This window comes from Rhinatrema bivittatum, chromosome 2 (genome assembly GCF_901001135.1).
Source record: "Rhinatrema bivittatum chromosome 2, aRhiBiv1.1, whole genome shotgun sequence".
Taxonomy (NCBI): domain Eukaryota; kingdom Metazoa; phylum Chordata; class Amphibia; order Gymnophiona; family Rhinatrematidae; genus Rhinatrema; species Rhinatrema bivittatum.
Genome location: NC_042616.1, coordinates 358,699,344 through 358,720,902, shown reverse-complemented (window position 1 = coordinate 358,720,902; position 21,559 = coordinate 358,699,344). Strand labels below are relative to the sequence as shown.

General features: G+C 48.6%; 1 protein-coding gene across 1 annotated transcript in view; it reads right to left on the bottom strand.

Annotated features, from left to right (window-relative positions):
* The window catches only part of BRD9 (bromodomain containing 9), a 328,799-nt gene that overhangs the window by 97,062 nt on the left and 210,178 nt on the right, over positions 1 to 21,559 (bottom strand). Inside the window, 1 exon segment of the mRNA XM_029589931.1 lies at positions 6,898 to 6,993. Coding sequence (XP_029445791.1) covers positions 6,898 to 6,993 — 96 coding nt within the window.

Below are 21,559 nucleotides of genomic sequence, written 5' to 3'. Positions count from 1 at the left end.
TTTTGCCTTCTGCTCGGAAAATACACCCTGATTCGAGGCATATTGAGAAGGAAGTTCTGCCTGGGCGACTGGAAGTGTCAGACAAGCCAGAGAAGTAACAGAGGCAAGGCAGGTAGAACAAGGCAGGCCCCACTAGGCCAATTCCAGCAAAGACCAGTTGGTGGTGGGCTGGTGTTTTTGAAGCCAGGGAGTCCCAGAATTATATGGTTTACTGCTTGAGGAATGAAGTAGAAGATGATGGTCTCAGAGTGCAGAAGACCCATGGGGAGAGTCAGAGGAATGGTACTCTCTGTGAGCTGCTCCAGGAGGGGGTCTCCTTAGACTGAGGAGATTGTAAGAGGTTGGCTTAGGGGTACGGTGGTTATACTATGATGCATAGCCAATGTTTGGTCAATGAAATTTCCCCCTGCGATGGATTCCAGTTACGCTTCTGAGAATAAGTAGGTTTGGCCGACGGTTATAGGCATAGGAACGATGATTTGGGGAGCAAAGGATGTCCGGCCTAGGGTTGCCTCCCCGGTCAAACTTAGGCATGGAACATAAAAAAAAGTAAGAAATTGCCGTACTGGGTCAGTCTAAGGGTCCATCAAGCCCAGCATCCTGTTTCCAACATTGGCCAATCCAAGCTACAAGTACCTGGCAAGTACCCAAAAACTAAGGATATCCCATGCTACTGATGCTAGTAATAATAATGGCTATCTTCTAAGTCAGCTTGATTAATAGCAGGTAATGGACGTCTCCTCCAAGAACTTATCCAAACCTTTTTTAAACCCAGTTACACTAACTGCACTAACCACATCCTGAGGCAACAAATTCCAGAGTTTAATTGTGCCACCTAGTCCTTCTATTATCTGAAAGAGTAAAAAACTGATTCACATTTACCCATTCTAGACCTCTCATGATTTTAAACACCTCTATCATATCCCCACCTTAGCCGTCTCTTCTCCAAGCTGAACAGCCCTAACCTCTTTAGTCTTTCCTTATAGTGGAGCTGTTCCATTCCCGTTATCATTTTGGTTGCCCTTCTCTGTACCTTCTCCATCGCAACTATATCTTTTCTGAGATGCAGCGACCAGAATTGTACACAGTATTCAAGGTGCGGTCTGACCATGGAGCGATATAGAGGCATTATGACATTTTCCATTTTATTCACCATTCCCTTCCTAATAATTCCTAACATTCTGTTTGCTTTTCTGACTACCGCAGCACACCGAGCTGACAATTTCAATGTATTATCTACTATGACACCTAGAGCTCCTAAAATGTAACCTAACATCTTGTAACTATAGCATGGGTTATTTTTCCCTATACGCATCACCTTGCACTTATCCATATTAAATTTCATCTGCTATTTGGATGCCCAATTTTCCATTCTCACAAGATCCTCCTGCAATTTATCACAATCCGCTTGTGATTTAACTACTCTGAATAATTTTGTATCATCTGCAAATTTGATTACTTCACTCACCTTATTCCTTTCCAGATCATTTATAAATATAGGGGTAGATTTTTTTAAAAAGCGCGTTCGCGTACTTTTGTTTGCGCACCAGGCGCAAACAAAAGTACGCTGGATTTTATAAGATACGTGCGTAGCTGCGCGTATCTTCTAAAATCCTGGATCGGAGCGCGCAAGGCTGCCGATTTTGGGCAGCCGGCGTGCGCCGAGCCGCGCAGTCTGTCACCATTCCCTCCGAGGCCGCTCCGAAATCGGAGCGGCCTCGGAGGGAACTTTCTTTCGCCCTCCCCTCACCTTCCCCTCCCTAACCCACCCCCCGGCCCTATCTAAACCCCCCCTACCTTTATCCACGGATTTACGCCTCCCGGAGGGAGACGTAAATCCACGCGCGCCAGCGGGCTGCTGGCGCGCCGAGACTCGACCCGGGGTCGGTTCCGGAGGGCGCGGCCACGCCCCCGGTACGCCGCGCCCCGCCCCCGAAACACCGCGTCATCTGGTCCCACCCCCCGACACGCCTCCTTCGAAAAACCCCGGGACCTGTGCGCGCCGGCGGCCTATGGAAAATAGGCGCGCAAGGCCCTGCTCGCGTAAATCCGGGCGGATTTACGCGAGCAGGGCTTTTAAAATCCGCCCAAGATTGAAAAGCTCAGGTCCCAGTACAGATCCCTGAGGTACTCCACTGCCCACCCTCCTCTACTGAGAAAATTGTCCATTTAATCCTACTCTCTGTTTCCTGTCTTTTAAACCAGTTTGAAATCCACGAAAGGACATCGCCACCTATCCCCATGACTTTTTATTTTTCTTAGAAGCCTCTCATGAGGAACTTTGTCAAATGCCTTCTGAAAATCCAAATACACTACATCTACCGGTTCTCCTTTATCTACATGTTTATTAAGAGAAGCAGATTTGTGAGTCAAGACTTGCCTTGGGTAAAGCCATGCTGACTTTGTTCCATTAAACCTGTAAGTCCTCATCACCAACTAGCAGAGCAGATGGTGCAAAGACTGAACAGGAGTTTTGCCTTTACCAACCCCTTTCCCTTAAGGTTGAGCTTTTGGGTTTCAGGGGCTGACAGTCTCTGGGCCGCAGGCAGGAGGGGAGCAGCAGGCAGGAGGGGAGCAGCAGGCAGGAGGGGAGCAGCAGGCAAGGGTAATGAGAGTATAGGCTGAGGTCAATACCAGTGATCCGTCTGAGAGCAGACATGTGGTAGCTAGGGTGAAGCTGGAGAGATGAAGACAGGCTGGGGAAGGCTGAACAGGAGAAGGCAGGCTGGAATGCCCTCCCTTGTGGAATCCATTACCATTTGTTTGAGCATAACCCCTTGGAGGGCATCCAATATCTCTCTACGTCTTGTAGGTTTCGCAGAAGGAATACTCCAGTCTACATCCAGCAGCTTAAAATCTCCAATGAGCAACACTTCTCCCTTCTTTCCCATATTTTCGATGTCTTTGATTAGATCTCTGACTAGCTCTTCTGTCTGAAACTGGAGGCCTACAGACTATACCAACGTAAATGGAAGCATCATCATCTTTTTTTTAGGCTAGCTCATAATGCTTCTTCCCTACCCCACATCCCTTGCATTTCAATTGCTTGGATATTGCTTCTGACATAAAGTGCTACTCCTCCCCCTTTCATAGAAACATAGAAATGACGGCAGAAGAAGACCAATCGGTCCATCCAGTCTGCCCAGCAAGCCTCACACCCCTTTTTTCTCATACTTATCTGTTTCTCTTGGCTCTTAGTAACCTTAGGTTCCACTTCCCTTCCACCCCCACCATTAATGCAGAGAGCAGTGATGGAGCTGCTTCCAACTGATTCCAAGATTGATTAGTTGGGTAAGCGGCAGCATAGCTCTCTGCCGTTGAAGCAGAGAGCAATGCTGGATATGCGTGAAGTATTAGTTTTTCTTCTCCCCTGCCGTTGAAGCAGGGAGCCATGCTGGATATGCATTGAAAGTGAAGTATGCCTTCAAAGTCACATTAACTATCATCAAATATTGAAAAGCCTAAATAATTGGTAATTGAATAAGCCAAATAATTGGTAATACCTCCTGTCCTCTCTGTCCTTCCTTACGTTATAGCCAAGGATGGCCATATCCCAGTCATGTGACTCTATGAACCATGTATCTGTAACAGCAACAATGTCCAGATCTGCTTCCACAACAAGTCCTCCTGCTCTTGCAGTGCGTGTTATTGTGTGCTTGCCTTGCCTTTCTCCTTGCCTAGCCTTGCTGTCTCTTGCCCTCTGTGTTCCTTGCCCTGCCTTGTTGTTTGCTGTGATTTGCTCCCCTGTCCTTGTCTGTCTGTCTCTTTCTGTCTGACTCCTGTACTCCTGGGGGAATTCTGCACAAAAAAATTTAAAATTCTGCACACAAATCTTAAAATTCTGCATACTTTATATTGGGTCAAATAATACAACATACATGACAGTCTTTAAGTAATTAATTTAATATGTAATACAGAAAAAAGTTATTAAAGATGCAGAGTTTTAAATATTTTGAGCAGACTTTCCCTAGAAGTTCATTGTAAGAGTGTCAGTTCCACCTCTCTCCCTATTCCCCTGGCCATCTCCTTTCACTTTGCCCTCTCAGGCCCCAATTCCTCCACTTGCCACTCTCTCTTCTCTTCCCCTCTAGGCTCAATCCCTTTCACTTTATCTCCACGCCCAGAGTTTGACCCCTCTCTCAATACTGCCCCTCACACAGACTCCCTCTGTCCCTCTCTCACACACACACACACACACACACAGGCTTCCTCTCTCTAGTGCACATACACACCCCCTCATACAGACTCCCCTCTCTTTCTCTCTCTCGCACATACACATTCCCTCATACAAGCTCCCTACTCTCTCATGCACACACACTCTCATACAGACTCCCTCCTGTCTCTCGCACACAACCCCCCCCCCCCCCCCCCCACATACAGGCTTCATCTCTCTCTCTCTGTCACATAAACCATTAAAAAGGCTCCCTTTATCTCTCACACAACCCTGCATGCTGGCTCCCTCTCTGGCTCAACACCCCCTACACATAGGCTCCCTCTTTCTCACATCAACACACATCCCTTCACACAGGCTCTCTTTCTTACACATACACACACCCTCACATAGGCTCCCTCTTTCACAAGCACCCTCACATACATGCAATCCCTTTTTCACACACACCAGCTCCCAAGCTCTCACACATATACAAATTCTTTCACAATCTCCTCACATAGTCTCCCTCTGGCACTCACACCCATGCACACTCATACATGCTCTCTTTCACTCCCCAGGCTCGCAGTCTTACACACACACACAGTCTCACTTACTGAGACCTGCTTCATTTTCGCCACAAGCAGGACGGTCTCTGCTTGCACCACATCTGGGCCTGCTTTGTCTTTGCTGCAGTAGATGTTGACTGGTTCAATTCCATTTGGAATACTGAATGATCTCCCTATGTTTCCTCTGTTGCTGTCACAGATGTGAGCCTTTGGGCTGTGGCGTGGTTGATGCAGCCTAGCAGATGCAGGTGCACTAGGCCCACACCGACAGCAGGTGGACTCGCTCTTACTAGGACTGGATCTAGTGCTTCACCCTACACTAGGACCCATTCCCTATAGTTTGAGCCCTTGAGTTCCAGGGGCTAGCAGAGCTTATGCAAGGGTTCTGTAGGGAGTGGTGAGATGAAGTTGAGTAGCGGGCTGAGGTCAGGGCAGGCAGTGAGCAAACAGTGTCAAGGTCCAGGTTAAAGTTGGGGCAGGCAGAGATCAGGCAGTTTCGAGGTCCAGGCTAAGGTCAGGGCAGGTGGCAGTCCAAAGATATAGTTCTAGGTCCAAAGCCAGGGTCAAAACCAGTAGTAGTCCTGTGGGAATTCTGTGCTTCTGCGCCATGTTCTTTCAGATGCTGGGCAATTGCCTCGGCCATTTGAGGAATAGCCTAGTGGTTACAGCATTGGGCTACGAACCAGGAGACCAGGGTTCGATTCCCGCTGTCGCTCCTTGTGATCTTGGGCAAGTCACTTTACCCCCCATTGCCTCAGGTACAAAACTTAGATTGTAAGCCCTCTGGGGATAGGGAAATACCTACAGTACCTGAATGTAAACCGATGTAATATCTCAGATCGAATGTCGGTATATTAAATAAATAAATAAATAAATAAATATTCTGAACTGTTCTGAATGTGGACCCTTGGACTGAGGAGGAGTTGTTTATACCTGTGGGGGGAGGGAGCCCCACAAGTCCCCACCGTCGGCAGGCGAGGCTGGAGAGAAACAGAGACCCCGCTGGAGCTTCACCACTACCAGCCCACATTCCCCTTAGGTTAAGTCCAGGGCTGGCTGGACTTACATGGGGTCTCTGTGGTCAATGTCTGGGCAAGGGTCAAGGCAGGCGGCGATAGTCATGGTCGGTGTCCAGGCAAAGGTCGGGGCAGGAATCAATCCGAGGAACAGGATGGACCAGGAACTCAGGAAGCTCAGGAAGCCCAGGAGTTTCATTGCCAAGGCACTAGGAGAGTGAAGAGACTATCCTTATATAGTCACTGCACTATGATGTCATCCAAGGGACAGCAAGGATACTTGCTACCGGCCCTTTAATTTAAAGAAAAACAGCGCACATGCACGTCTAAGAAGCCGGCTAAATGCTGGTGACGCCGAAGGACCCGCAGGCCTCACCAAGACAGCCCGGAATGTTCCACTGTGCTGCCGACCGAAGGAGAAGCAGGTTGGCTGCAAGAAGAGGAGAGTCAGGTCGGCTGCGGGAAGTGGAGAGGCAGGACGACTGCAGCGAACCCCGACCTGGAATTGTGTTGACCGCGCCATGGCCAGGCCCCGACTGCAACCACAGAGCCTGAAATCGTGTCGGTCGTGTCGCAGCAAAGGTAAGCGGGATCAGACGCCGGGCAGATGCTGGGGAGGGACACATTATGATCTGTCTCATTTCTTGAAATTACCAGTCTTCTCTGTCATTATTAGAAAAAAAGATGATGTCAAATCAAAAAGAGAAGAAAGCTTTTAAAAACACACGACTCAAGGGGAAAAAAAAAAAGGGCAAAGTTTGGGAGGACTGTCAGAAGCTGCTGCAAAAGAGGCCTACCAATAGGGATGATGAAAATATAATAAAACTAAGACATTGAAAAAACCTATAAGCGTAAGTATTAAAAGGAAAGAAATATCAACACTAAGGCACATCCTGCCTAAGAAGGGAAGCTAGAGAGATGAAAACCCTAACAGAGAGGTGTTCAAGAATGTGACCATCAGTTGAACTGAAGCATGTTGGGCAACTGCAGAAAGGCATGTGTCATGTATGCTCAGTTGGGTCTGCAGGTCTTTACTGGAAAACTGTGGAAAAGTGTTCTAGGTTAGTGCTGTTGGATAATGCCATCCAGCTGTATGATAGGTGAAAATCTTGACTTTAGAGAAAAATGTTTAAGTTGCATACACAGTTTAGTATCTCACATTTACCTTTGTTTCTACGTTCATCTTTATAGCCCAATGTGGTAAGACCAGGTAATAATTTGCTTGAGAGAGAACTCAAATCCACTGGATGGGTCTCGTCTTCTGCAAGAAAAGTTAGTGTAGGAAATGTTTGCTTATAACATTCAGTATACAGGAATCAGAATATGAGAGATCCACTGACTTCAGGCATATATTATACAATAAATTGGCATATTAGCTTAGAACAGGGGTGCTCAAATCGGTCATACGGGGCCCCCCCCCCCCCCCAAGTCGGGTTTTCAGGATATCCCTATATAAAAATATTTCTCATGCATATTTCATTAGGAATATCCTGAAAACCCGACTGGCTGGGGGGGGCCTGTAGGACCGGTTTAAGCACCCCTGGCAGATTTTGCCATTTAGCCAGGTTTGAAGAAAATTTATATTCAAGTCAAAATTCCAGAGAATTAAAACAGGTCAAAGAGAATTTTAGGCTAGGCTTTTTAAAATGAAAAACTAAGATTATTTCTAATTGCTAAACATTTCATATTATATTATACAAGTGGAAAAATCCTGGGTGCCTAAATAAATAAGAATTGGGACTTAAAAAGCTGTTGGCAGGAGATGGAAGATGAACTGCCTTGACAGTTCTCATGTTAACAGCTAACTTAGAACAAAGTGTCAGATAAAAATCACATGGCTCATTCAGTCTGCCCATCAATACCTCCCACTGAGCTTCACAATTCCTTCCTCTCTGAGATCCTCTGCACAGGCACATTCCTTCCTCCACAGAGAGAGAGCATGGCTGCAGGATGCTGACGAAAGAAGGAAGAGTGCGTGCAGCTCCACCAAGGGATTGTTAGAGATGCCAAATAGAAGCCCAAAGTCCCAGCACAGCAATAACACTGTAATCCCCGGGCCATGTGCCCACTCGCCCTTCTCACTCTGTGAGCTCAGCAACCTGTCACCATTTTCTCTATAGGAAGCACGGTGAGGAGGTGACGAATGTTCAGCAATGTTGAGATTACTACCTGATAATCTCCTTTTCCTTAGTGTAGACAGATGGACTCAGAACAAATGGGATAGTATCCGCGTGCTAGCAGTTGGAGACGGATCTGACGTCAGCACAGGGGTATATATATCCCCACGGGAAGCGTAGCTATTCAGTAATCTTCCTTGCAAAAGCTGTTATAGATGTGTGTACTGACGCTCAGTGAAAAGTGAAACAGGATTCCCCTGACCGACTGATAGTAGCTGGAGACCGCCAGCATTCCCAACCGGAAGGCGTTGGACACTCTGGTAGAGTGTACGCTCTTATGGAAACAGATGAAATGGCTTACCTTGAATCGGTGTGAAACCCATGTACGCAGGCAGCTAGGCGGGGATGCTGAGTCCATCTGTCTACACTAAGGAAAAGGAGATTATCAGGGTAGTAATCTCAACATTTCCTGGCGTGTAGCCAGATGGACTCAGAACGAATGGGATGTACAAAAGCTTTACTCCCAAGCCTGGGCGGGGAGGCTGCCTGAGGACCATGTAGTACCACCTCGCAAAAGCTGAGTCCTCCCTGGCCTGGACATCCGACAGTAGACCCTGGAAAGGTATGGAGGGAGGACCAGGTCGCCGCTTTACAGATTTCCGCAGGCGATAGCATCCTGGATTCTGCCCAAGATGCCGCTTGAGCTCTGGTAGAATGAGCCTTGACCTGTAGAGGCGGAGACTTCCCAGCCTCTACATACGCTGCTCAGACAACTTCTTTAATCCAGCGGGCGATGGTGGGCCGCGAGGCCGCTTCACCTTGCTTCTTCCCGCTGTGCAGGACGAACAGATGGTCCGTCTTTCGTAAGTCTTGTGTCACTGCCAAATATCTGGGCAGCAATCTGCCAATGTCGAGATGGCGTAATAAACGCCCTTCCTCAGATTTCTTCAAACCCGCCGTGGTAGGCAAGGATATGGTTTGATTAAGATGAAACTGTGAAACCACCTTAGGTAGAAAGGAGGGAACCGTACGAAGATGGATAGCCTCTGGAGTGATTCTGAGAAAGGGATCACGGCAGGACAGTGCCTGTAGCTCTGAGATGCGGCGGGCTGAACACACAGCCAGCAAGAACACCATCTTCAAGGTTAGAGAACAGAGAGACAGGCCCCGAAGGGGTCTGAAGGTGGATCCCACGAGGAAATCCAACACAAGGTTGAGGTTCCTCAAAGGCACAAGCCACTTCAGTGGCGGACGAATATGCTTGACTCCTTGCAGGAAGCGAGAAACATCTGGGTGCTTGGCGATGGTCTTGCCATCCCTCCTGGGACCATAGCAAGACAGCGCAGCCACCTGAACCTTGATGGAGCTGAGGGAGAGACCCTTCTGAAGTCCATCCTGTAGGAAATCCAACACAATAGGGATTGTGGTTGCATGTGGATTGGTGCCGTGAGTGTCGCACCATGCTTCAGATACTCTCCAGATCCGGATGTATGTGAGGGATGTGGAAAACTTGCGAGCTCGGAGGAGGGTATCAATCACGGGCTCCGAGTAACCCCTCTTCTTCAATCTAGCCCTCTCAAGGGCCATACCGTAAGAGAGAATTGAGCCAGATCCTCGTGAAGAATAGGACCTTGACGTAGAAGGTCCCGGAGAGGAGGCAGGGGAAGAGGCTCCCCTGCCAGTAGTCTTCTCATGTCCGCGTACCAGGGTCTTCTTGGCCAGTCTGGCGCCACTAGAAGAACTAGGCCCCGGTGTCTCTGAATCTTGCGGATGACAGCGCCTAGCAGAGGCCACGGAGGAAAGGCGTACAGTAGAGTCCCTGGAGGCCATGGCTGAACCAGGGCATCGATTCCGTGTGAGAACTTGTCGTGCTTGCGGCTGAAGTATCTGGGTACTTGAGCGTTGGACTTGTCCGCCAGTAAATCCATGTCCGGAATCCCCCAATGATCCACAATCATCTGGAAGGCTGTGGGTGAGAGCTGCCACTCTCCCGGATTTAGGCTTTCTCTGCTGAGGAAGTCTGCTGTGGTATTGTCCTTCCCGGCAATGTGGACGGCGGAGATGTCCTGAAGATTCACCTCTGCCCAAGTCATCAGAGGGGCGATCTCCAGAGATACTTGTCGGCTTCTGGTTCTGCCCTGACAGTTGATGTACGCCACCGTGGTGGCGTTGTCGGACATCACTCTGACTGCTCTGTTCTTCAGTCTGTGAGCAAATCGAAGGCATGCCAATCGGACTGCCCGGGCCTCTAGAAGGTTGATGTTCCACGCTGACTCTTCTCTGTTCCACCGCCCTTGTGCGGTCAGTTCTTCGCAGTGTGCTCCCCAGCCGCTCAGGCTGGCATCTGTGGTGAGCAAGATCCACGTGGGTGAGGACATGTTCGACCCCCTGCTCATGTGGTTGGACTGCAACCACCACCGCAACTGGGTCCGCACTCTGGCTGGCAGAGGTAGGTGCGTGGAATAGTTCCGTAGACGGGGGCTCCAGCGAGAGAGCAGGGCGTGTTGTAGAGGTCTCATATGGGCCCTCGCCCAAGGTACCACTTCCAGGGTGGATGCCATGAGACCAAGAACCTGCAGATAATCCCAGGCTATGGGCCGACTGGCTGCCATCAAATACTGGATACGCTGCTGAAGTTTCATCTTTCTCTTGGTTGTGAGACTGACTGTGTCTGCCCGGGTGTCGAACTGTACTCCCTGGTATTCCAGTAACTGGGAAGGCTGTAGGCAGCTCTTGCTGAGATTGATTACCCAGCCCAAGCTTTCCAGAAGGGCGATCACTCTGTCGGTTGTCCGAAGGCTCTCCTCTCGTGATTTTGCCCTGATCAGCCAGTCGTCTAGGTAGGGATGGACCAGAATGCCTTCCCGCCTGAGTGCCGCCGCTACCACTACTACCACCTTGGTGAATGTCCGTGGTGACGTTGCCAACCCGAAGGGCAGAGCCCGAAACTGGAAGTGGCGGCCTAGAACCTTGAAGCGTAGGTAGCGCTGATGATCCGGATGGATCGGGATATGCAGGTATGCCTCTGACAGGTCTAATGCCGTGAGGAATTCTCCTGGCTGTACTGCGGCCTTGACGGAGCGTAGTTTCCATGCGAAACCTCGGTACCCGTAAGTATTGATTGACTGACTTGAGCTCCAGGACAGGCCGAAAGGTACCCCCTTTCTTGGGTACCATGAATTAAATGGAATAATGTCCAGAATTCACTTCCCAGGCAGGTACTGGGATGATGGCTTTTAAGGACAGGAGCCTCGCCAGGGTAGCTTCCAATGCTGCCTTCTTGTGTATGGGACATGAAGATTCCACAAACTTGTCCGGAGGGAGATGATGAAAGTCTAGATAATATCCCTCCCAGATAACGGCGAGGACCCACTGGTCCGACGTAATCTCGACCCATCTGGGGTAGAAGAGGGTTAACCTGCCCCCTATGGCTCCGTCCCCCAGACGAATCGGCGGATTCTCATTGGGAGGCGCGGCCGGGACCAGAGCCCGGGCCTGCTCCCCTCTTGCGCTGCTTGGTCTGAAAGGACTGAGTCCTGGCCGGAGGACGTGGTGCCTGGTAGCGACCCCAGTAAGGAACGAAACGCTGGGAACTCCTGCCCCTGGAGGGCCTTGGAAAGGCGCGCTGGCCCCTTCTGAACCGATCTTCCGGCAATCTGGGCACTGGAGAGGCACCCCACGTACTGGCCAGTTTATCAAGGTCGCTGCCAAATAGGAAGGAGCCCTTGAAGGGCAATCTGGTGAGGCGTGTCTTAGAAGGCGCATCAGCTGACCATCTCCGGATCCAGAGCTGCCTCCTGGCCGCTACGGAGGACGAAATCCCTTTAAGCTGTTGTCCAGACCAGGTGCTTTTGCTCTCTATCCTCCCACTCTGTAAACTCCCTGTTCATTGTAACTTTATCTTCATAGCTTATTGGTTACTCCTCGTTTCAATGTAAACCGGTACGATAAGACACTAGTCTTGAGTATCGGTATATTAAAAAGTATTTAAATAAAGTAAATAAATAAATCTGTAAGGAATGAAAGAGCGGATTCCATGTCTGCCGCTGGAGCGTTGTTTCTAACCTGTGACAAACAGGCACGCGTCACCACCGTGCAGCAGGTGGCAATCCGCAAAGATAAAGCTGCCACCTCAAAGGTCTGCTTCAGAATGGCGTCCAGTCGCCGGTCGTGAGGCTCCCTGAGGGCCGTCCCCCCTTCAACTGGAATGGTAGTGCGCTTGACCACAGCGCTAACCAAGGCGTCCACCTGAGGGCACGCCAGCAGGTCCTGGATAGCCGGTGCCAATGGGTACATGCTCTTCAGAGCCCGACCCCCTTTGAAGGAAGCCGCTGGTGCCGCCCATTCTAAATCTATCAGTTGTTGTGCCACTTGTAAGAATGGAAAATGGCGGGCTGTAGGACGAAGACCTTCCAGCAGGGGGTTCTGCGCAGAGGGTACCGAAGCGCTGGGACCTGTAATATCCAATTCCGCCAGGCACTGAGACACCAGGTCGGAGAGATCCTCTTTAGGGAAGAACCGCCTCATGGTTCTATATGGCTCAGTCCCTGGGGGAAGGTCCCCCTCGTCCGGGAGTTCGGACTCGTCCTGTGAGACCTCCTGGTCCGACTGATCCGGACTGTCCAGCGATGGGAAGTCCTGCTCGCGATAAGGGCGTGAGGGTCCAGGAACCGGTTCCGTAGGAGCCGCCACCGCAGCAGCAGTCGCAGCAGCCGCCGCAGGCGCAGCCACCGCAGGAACCACAGGGACAGCAGGAACCGCAGGGCCTGGATGGGAAGCCGTTTGCATCTGTACGAAGGCATGAATCCCCTTAAAGAGATCCACCCAGGAAATTGAAGCAGCCTCTAATCGCCGGGGTACAAGCTCCCCCGGGATTCCTGATTGGTTGAGACTGCCCCCCAACTCCGGGGCAGCCCCTGGGGAACTGTCCACAAATCATGGCTGAGACCGGTCCTGGCCCGAGGGTCGCCCGGCCCCCTCACATTGGGCACATAGAGAGTCTGGGTCATCACTGCGCGTGGCCCTAAGCTGGCATGCAGAGCAGAGGCCAAGGGCCGCGATGCCTGAAGCAGGCGGCACCGTCGCTGAAGACTCTGCTGTGTTCTGATCCATTGAACAATATGCGCTGAATAATAGTATGCGGCAGCAAAAGGCGCTCAATACAACAGGCGCTCAATAATGGTATGCGGCAGAAAAAGGCGCTCAATACAACAGGCGCTTAATAATAGTATGCGGCAGCAAAAAGGCGCTTAATACAACAGGCGCTCAATAATAGTATGCGGCCGAAAAAGGCGCTCAATACAACAGGCGCTCAATAATAGTATGCGGTAGCCAGAGGCGCGTAAGACAACAGGCGCTCAATAATAGTATGCGGCAGCAAGAGGCGCTTAATACAACAGGCGCTCAATAATAGTATGCGGCAGCAAAAGGCGGCCAAAAAACCAGCTCAATGGTATGCAATAGGCACTCAGCAATATGCAGTTAGCAATATACGCTCAATGGCATTCAATGAACTCTCAGCAATATGCAGTTAGCAATATACGCTCAATGGCATTCAATGAACTCTCAGCAATATGCAGTTAGCAATATACGCTCAATGGCATTCAATGGACTGACAGTAATAAGCGGGCAGCAATATACGCCCAATTTGCATTCAATAGGCTTTCAGTAATAAGCGGTCAGCAATATACGCCCAATTTGCATTCAATAGGCTTTCAGTAATAAGCGGTCAGCAATATACGCCCAATTTGCATTCAATAGGCTTTCAGTAATAAGCGGTCAGCAATATACGCCCAATTTGCATTCAATAGGCTTTCAGTAATAAGCGGTCAGCAATATACGCCCAATTTGCATTCAATAGGCTTTCAGTAATAAGCGGCCAGCAATATACTCTCAAATTGCATGCAATAGGCCCTCAGCCGGCTAGCGATAGACGCTCAGTGGCATTCAAAAGGCGCTCAGCAATACACAGAAACAAAGCCATATACGCACAAGGAGGAAGAAAGCCGCACCTATTACGGGCGCGGAGTACCTGAGCAAGGCCTCAAAATGGCGTCCTCCACGGCGTGCCACGCCGCCGATCCTCTGTGCTTCGGAGACCCGTAGGAAGAGATGTACTCCTTACCAGCTTCGACGCTTCCCGGCTGGAACACAGGCGGTCTCTGGCTGCGGGGGAAGGGACCACCTCACCTCCGCAATTGAGGATATGCACCCGCTACCTTGTCCACGCCGGGACCGAGGGCCTCGTATGACTCACCCGAACGGCGCCCGGGGGCTGTGTCACTGCCGCGCTTCGGCAGGACCGAGGACATCCACCGCCGGGGGAGCACGGCAATCACCCCGGGAGCTCAACTGGGGGAGGAACCCTGGGGTATCTACCGCAGGAGCGCGGGGCTCTAAAGTTGAATAGACAGGAAACACAAAGTAGAATCTAGAATGATAAGAAAAAAGAAAAATTAAAGTAGTCTTGGAAAGCACGCTCAACTAGCGTGCAGGCACTCCAAACTGCTTTGGAGACGGAAATTACTGAATAGCTACGCTTCCTGTGGGGATATATACACCCCCGTGCTGACGTCAGATCCGTCTCCAACTGCTAGCACGCGGATACTATCCCATTTGTTCTGAGTCCATCTGGCTACACGCCAGGAAATGGTCAAATGCTGCTGCTACCCAGCCCTGCACCCAGTTCAGCTGTAACTAACTGACCCCTCCATTTTGTTCTGTCTTCTTTTTGGTTGGGAAAGTCACCTCCTGATCTTCACTACCACACTACCTCTCATGGAGCTAACGCAAGACTTGAGCCTCCTAGTCCTGTCTCAGAAAGTGGGCAGGGAAAGGGAGGCAGAAACTGTCTCAACCTTTTCAATCTGGAACTCAAGAAGCAGGGCATCTGGTGTGATGTAAGGAGGAAGAGGAGGGGCACAGATATATTTATGTTACTGGTGGTGTGATTATGTTGACTTTTTTGAGAAAAGTGAGAGAGCTGAAATTGTTGCCACACCTGTCTTCGGGGTTGTAAGTGCTCAGATTTTCAAGTTATATTCAGTAAGTATGTATGAGATAAATTTGCATGTTCTGGGGGCTCCAGTGTATGTAGGTTTATCTTATGCATACTAATTGTGAATATCCTAGAAATCTGACTAGCTGGAAGAGCTCCGAGGCAGTGAACCTTGTTTAATGTCCAAACACAATCTTCCATGAAATGAATTTGCATGCATGCTGCCTCTATTGTATGCAGATCTATTTCATGCATGTTCGTGTAGAATGTTCTGAGGACCTGACCAGTTTGTGACCCTTGAGAACTGAAGTTGGATACCCATAAAAGGGAGTTTGATGAGAAAAAGGAAAAAGGACTTCCCAAAGCTGTCTTGCTGAACCTACAGTTGGTGGGATTTTCAGGATGTCCACAACAGATGTGCCCTATGAGGAAAGACTAAAGGGGTTAGGACTTTTCAGCTTGGAGAAGAGACGACTGAGGGGGGATATGATAGAGGTGTTTAAAATCATGAGAGGTCTAGAACTGGTAGATGTGAATCGGTTATTAGTCTTTCGGATAGTAGAAAGACTAGGGGGCACTCCATGAGGTTAGCATGGGGCACATTTAAAACTAATTGGAGAAAGTTATTTTTTACTCAACGCACAATTAAACTCTGGAATTTGTTGCCAGAGGATGTGGTTAGTGCAGTTAGTATAGCTGTGTTTAAAAAAGGATTGGATAAGTTCTTGGAGGAGAAGTCCATTACCTGCTATTAAGTTCACTTAGAGAATAGCCACTGCCATTAGCAATGGTTACATGGAATAGACTTAGTTTTTGGGTACTTGCCAGGTTCTTATGGCCTGGATTGGCCACTGTTGGAAACAGGATTCTGGGCTTGATGGACCCTTGGTCTGACCCAGTATGGCATTTTCTTATGTTCTTATAGGAGAAAACTGCATACACTGAATCTCCAGTGAGTCTCATCGTATGTTCACTATGGATGTCCTGGGCTCCTGACCAATTGTGGGGCCACCAAGACAGGTTTTAAAAGCCCTGACTTAGGGCCAGCTGTACTAAGCATTTTTCTCAGACATAAAATGATTATTTGGCCTTTAGTTTCAATGGGCATGCATGGAAACTGTTCTGAAAGCAGTTAGCATAGCTTGGTTTAAAAAGGGTTTAGACAAGTTCCTGGAGGAAAAGTCCATAACCCACTACTAGTTTGAAGTCTTGAGAAGGTCACCGCATTTCCCTGATTATGGGCAAGAAGGATTAGCTTCATTCTCTGAGATCATGCCAGGTACTTGCGACCTGGACTGGCCACTAGTAGAGACAGGATGGTGGCCTTGATAGACCTTTGGTCTGACCCAGTATGGCATTTCTTATGTTCCCTATGCTTATCACATTCTTTCCTCAATTCTGACAGTGTCCCCAGTCTCTACAATCTCCACTAGAAGCCATTCATGTGTGTATCACCCTTTCTGGAAAGAAATATTTCTTTTGATTACTTGAATCTATCCTTTTTCAATCTCAACCCATGATCACTTGTTCTAGAGCTGTCTTTCCATAGAAAAAGATCTGTCTCCTGTGCATCTAATCCTTGGAGTTTTTTTAAATGTCTCTTTCATATCTAACCTTTCCCTCTTTTCCTCCAGGGTATACATGTTTAGATCTTTAAGAATGTACCCATATAATTTATGATGAAGATTGTTGACCATTTTACTAGCTCCCCTCGTGCTAGATTCTATCTGGTTTATATCCTTTTGAAGGTGTAGTCTTCTGAACTAAACACAGCACTCCAAATGAGGTCTCACCAGAGAATTGTACTGAGGCAATATCACCTTTTTCCTACTGGCTACTCTTCTCTCCATGCACCCAAGTATCCTGATGGCTTCCCCTTGCTTTATCTACTTGTTTGGTCATCTTAAGATCATCAGACATGAACACCCCAGAGGAACTTCACCTCCTGTACTAGGATTGCTCTCTTGGTTTCTGCAACCCAAAAGCTACATTTTTTAGCTTTAAATCTTAGTTGCCAGACTCCAGACCATTCCTCAAGTGTCATTAGATCCCTCCTCAGGATTTCCACATCTTTCAGGGTTATCTACCCTGTTCCAGATTTGGTGTCATGGGCAAAAAAGGCAAACCTTTCCTTTTAGAACTTCTGCAAAATTGCTAGTGAAAATGTTGAACAGAACAAGACCAAGTATTAATAACTGCAGCACACCACTGGTAAACCCTCTTTCCTTAGTGTGACCTCTGTGTATTGCTAAATTTGTTGCCTCCCATTCAACCAGTTTCTTATCCAGTCAATTACTTTAGGACCCACAAGTAGAGTGACTCAGTTTGTTTGTTTATAAGTCACCTATAAGCAAACTGAGTGCTCTGGAAATGGACCCTAAATTGAATGCGTGGGTTAGAAACTGGTTGCATGGGAGGTGACAAAAGATAGTGATAAACAGAATTAATTCAGATGAAAGGGGTTTACCAGTGGCGTGCATAGGATCTTCAAATCTGCATCTGTGTATACACAAGGTCAAGAGCTGTTGACAGTGGATGTGTATGCGAAAGACTGTGACTAAATGTGTATATGACAGATGCAGTGAGGGAATGACAGGTATGTGAGGGAATAAGAAATTACTACCTACCTGATAATTTCCTTTTCTTTAGGACAGATAGATGAATCCAGAACCAGTGGGTTAAGCACCTTTACCAGCAGATGAAGAAAGAGGAAAGCTGACATCACAATATATATATGCCTGCAGTGACATCAGCCTGCCAGTATTCTCTGTAAGTGCCAACTGAGGACAGACTAACAAACACTTGATTAATTCAGATAACCATTCCAGTACTCAGCTAACAGGAAACACTGAGCTCAGACAGATTCTTTCCAGCCACCAGCAAGGCAATCCTCTCCTCTCAGTGCACCCAATGACTCTGGCTCTCTCCTGCACCTGAAGAATTGAGGAACCTTCGCATTGCAAGAAGTTGCCAGCAAGTCCAGAAACAGAAGGCCCCAGTGATCCACTATTAGCTGAAACGCCTCATCTGACAATACCCATTCTCCTGGATCCAGACTCTGTCTGTTGAGAAAGTCTGCTCTTACATTGTCTTTTCCTGTAATGTGCGAGGCTGAGATTTCCTGAAGATGCACTTCTGTCCTTTCCATAAGTTGGTCTATTTGCTGCGATGCTTGCTGGCTCTTGGTTCTTCCCTGCCAATTGATGTAGGCCAGTCATTGCATTGTCCGACATTATCTGGACCACTTGACCCTGCAACCTGTCGCTGAACTGCAAGCATACCAACCGGAATGCCCGGGCTTCCAGCCAATTGATGTTCCAGAGAAACTCTTCTGCACTCCAGCACCCTTGCACTGTCAGTTCCTGACAGTGAGCTCCCCAACCCTGGAGGCTCGCATCTGTCGTGAGTACTAGCCAGTCTGGTGATTTTAGGGAAATCCTCTTTCTTAGAATATCCATTTATAACCACCACTGTAGTTGAGAGCAGACTTCCATCGGCAGGTGGAGCTGAATCGTCCTGAGACTGAGAGCTCCAATGAGACAGCAGGGGGTGCTGAAAAGGACGCATATGCACCCTTGCCCACGGCATCACTTCCAGGGTCAGTGCCATCAATTTGAACACCTATAGATAGGACCATATTGTCGGGCGCCAACAACTTCTGAATACGACCCTCCAGCACGAAAAACCTGCCCTCCTTCATGTCAAACTGAACACCAAGATACTCTAGCAATTGAGACAGCTGAAGAATATTCTTGGCCACGTTCACCATCCAACTGAGCTCCTGCAACAAGGAGATCAAGTTGTGCGTCACAAGGAGGCTCTCTTCCAGACACCTGGCCCAAATCAATCAGTTGTCCAAGTATGGGGGTAGCAGAATCCCATCCTTTCTCAACTCTGCAGCCACCACCACCATAATTTTGAAAAAAAAAGCGCTTGAAACTGATAAAGACGTCCCAAAACTGCGAATTGCAGAAAACATTGGTGCTCTAGCCGGATGGGAATATGCAGGTACGCCTCGGACAGATCCAAGGAGGTCAGAAACTACTCTGACTGCAAGGCCATTATCACTGAGCACAAGGTTTCCATGTGAAAATGAGTCACCTGCAAATAACAGATGACCCTTTTGAGATCCAGGATGGGTCAAAAAGAGCCCTCCTTCGGGGGCAAAAAGAAATAAATGGAATATTGTCCTGTATTTTCTTGAGATGTAGGCACTGGAACCACAGCCCTCAGACTGAGGAGCCTTGATAATGTACACTCCACCACCTGCCTCTTCTGCGGGGAGTAGCAAGGAGATACCAAGAACATGTTCCGAGGAACACTGCGAAACTCCAGTGAAACTCCAGCGCATATCCATCTCGTATCACCTCCAGAACCCACTGGTCTGACGTGATCTTGACCCACCACTGATAAAAGAGACAGAGGCGACCCTCTAAATCCTGTTCCCAGGGAGGTGGGTTGGCACACCTTCATTGGGAGGCTCGGGGGGCTCCACTACCCGAGATTGTAACCCACCTGGGCTGCCTAGGACAAAAGGACTGATACCTACTGAAAGGTTGAAAACGCTTTGATTCCCTAGCACGACCTCTTGTGCTAAAGGAGCGCGGCGTCTGCTTCTTATCCTCCGGCAACTGAAGAACCAGGAACTTGCCCCAAACAAGAGCGAGCCTTTAAAGGGCAACTTCATAAAGTTAGCCTTGGAGATCACATCAGTCGACCACTTTCTCAGCAATAACTGATGCCTGGCCACTATTACCAAAGCCACCCCCCTCTAGCTGAGGTGCGGACCAAATCGCAGCCCGTATCTGCCAAAAAGGTAACTGCTGGTTCCATCACTGCCCTGGAATTCACACTAGATTCACAGACCTCCTGAGAGAGAAGTAAACAGGAGCGAACCACCAGGGAACAAACAGTCACAGTGGCAGTGACTTTCCTATCTGCAAAGTCACTGCCACTGCTTCAAATGCTTGCTTAAGGATGACCTCAATTCTTCTATTTTGCACATCCTTCAAGGCTGCTCCTCCCTCCATGGGGATAGTCGTCCGCTTGGTGATGGCACACACAAGGGCATCCACTTTCGGAAAACGCAACCGCTCTCTTGCCACTGGATCCAGGGGGTCCAGGCCTTCCAAGACTCGACTCCCTTTGAAATTAGCTTCTGGGGTGCTCCACTCAAAATCAATCAATTCTTGAATGGCCTCCATAACAGGAAAAAACAAGAGGCTTTAAGCAAAGAAATCAAAATGGAATTTTTCTTTGGCTAAGACATATTCAGTCCCAGGGAATCCCAGCATCTTTAATGTCTGGGAAATCAGAATCACTAACTCTTCTCTATGAAAGAACCGCAACATAGTCCTGGTTCCAAGTAAGGATCGGCTTCATCATCCGTGCTATCCGGATCCCTATCGAGAAGACTGGTTGCCAATCTAGGTGCACTTTGATGCTTAATCGCAGCACATGGTATGTGGGAGGTCACCACCTGCAACTCTGACCTGTTAAGATTAGTTGGTGTCAAGGACTGTGTCTGAAGAAAGGATTGCAGTGCTTGAAAAAATGCCACCCAAGAAAAGGCAGAAGGATCCATGCTAAAACTAGGAGGCACCTGTCCTGTGCCCACTGAACTACCTTTTTCCTGCTGACAAACCAGTTAAGGGAGTTTCAAGGTCAGGCACCCTCTTCTGACAAGTCTTTACCCAGATCCTCATCAGGCTTAGTAAAATCAGATGAAGCAGCGCTGGCACAAGTTAAAGGGAACACCAGGCTGAGATGCCTGAATATGACAAGCAGTACAGAGGGTAAGGCATTTAGATTTTTTAGATATAGGCGCCATAGTGTCTGTCAGTATGCTTAACAGACAACTAAAAGGTGTGCATCCAGCTGAATTTGTGCTGTAAAAAATAGGCGTCCAATATTTAAGAGTACAACCCTGTGCCTAGATAAGCACTCAAAAACTGAGCGCCCTTAATGCTACCCAGACTGTGCACAGAGGAAAGCACGCGCCTAAATTAGATCCCAGTACCAACTGGACACCCAAGCAGGCGTCCAAAGGAAAATTAGGCCTTACCTGATAATTTTCGTTCCTGTAGTACCAAGGATCAGTCCAGACTGCAGGGTTATGCCTCCCGTCCAGCAGATGGAGTCAGAGAGAAACTGAAAAGGCACCACCTATATACCCTGGTGCGCCCCCCTGCGATCCTTCAATATAATCGATAACAAAGCAGAATGATAGAAGAAATCCTAGACAAGAACCTGCGACTAGAACAAGTGAAACATGAACTCTTGGAAAAACGAGGAAAAAAACCCCGACTGAAAATGCCGCTGAACGAAACGATAAAAAGGTTGTGTAAACATTCCATACAGGAATTCTGAAATATAAGAATAGAGTGTCGGGACTGTTACTGACATGGGCGGGCGTCTGGACTGATCCTTGGTACTACAGGAACGAAAATTATCAGGTAAGGCCTAATTTTCCTTTCCCTGTACATACCAGGATCAGTCCAGACTGCTGGGAAGTACCCAAGCTGCCCTAAAAGGGGTGGGACCTTGACAGTCCCGCTCGAAGCACACCGCTGCCAAACAAAGGTACTGTCGGATCCTGTACATCCAAACGGTAATGTCTAGCAAAAGTGTGCAAGGATTTCCGAGTCGCCGCCCGGCAAATTTCCTGAGGGGAAACAAAAGCACTCTCCGCCCAAGACACCGCCTGGGAATGC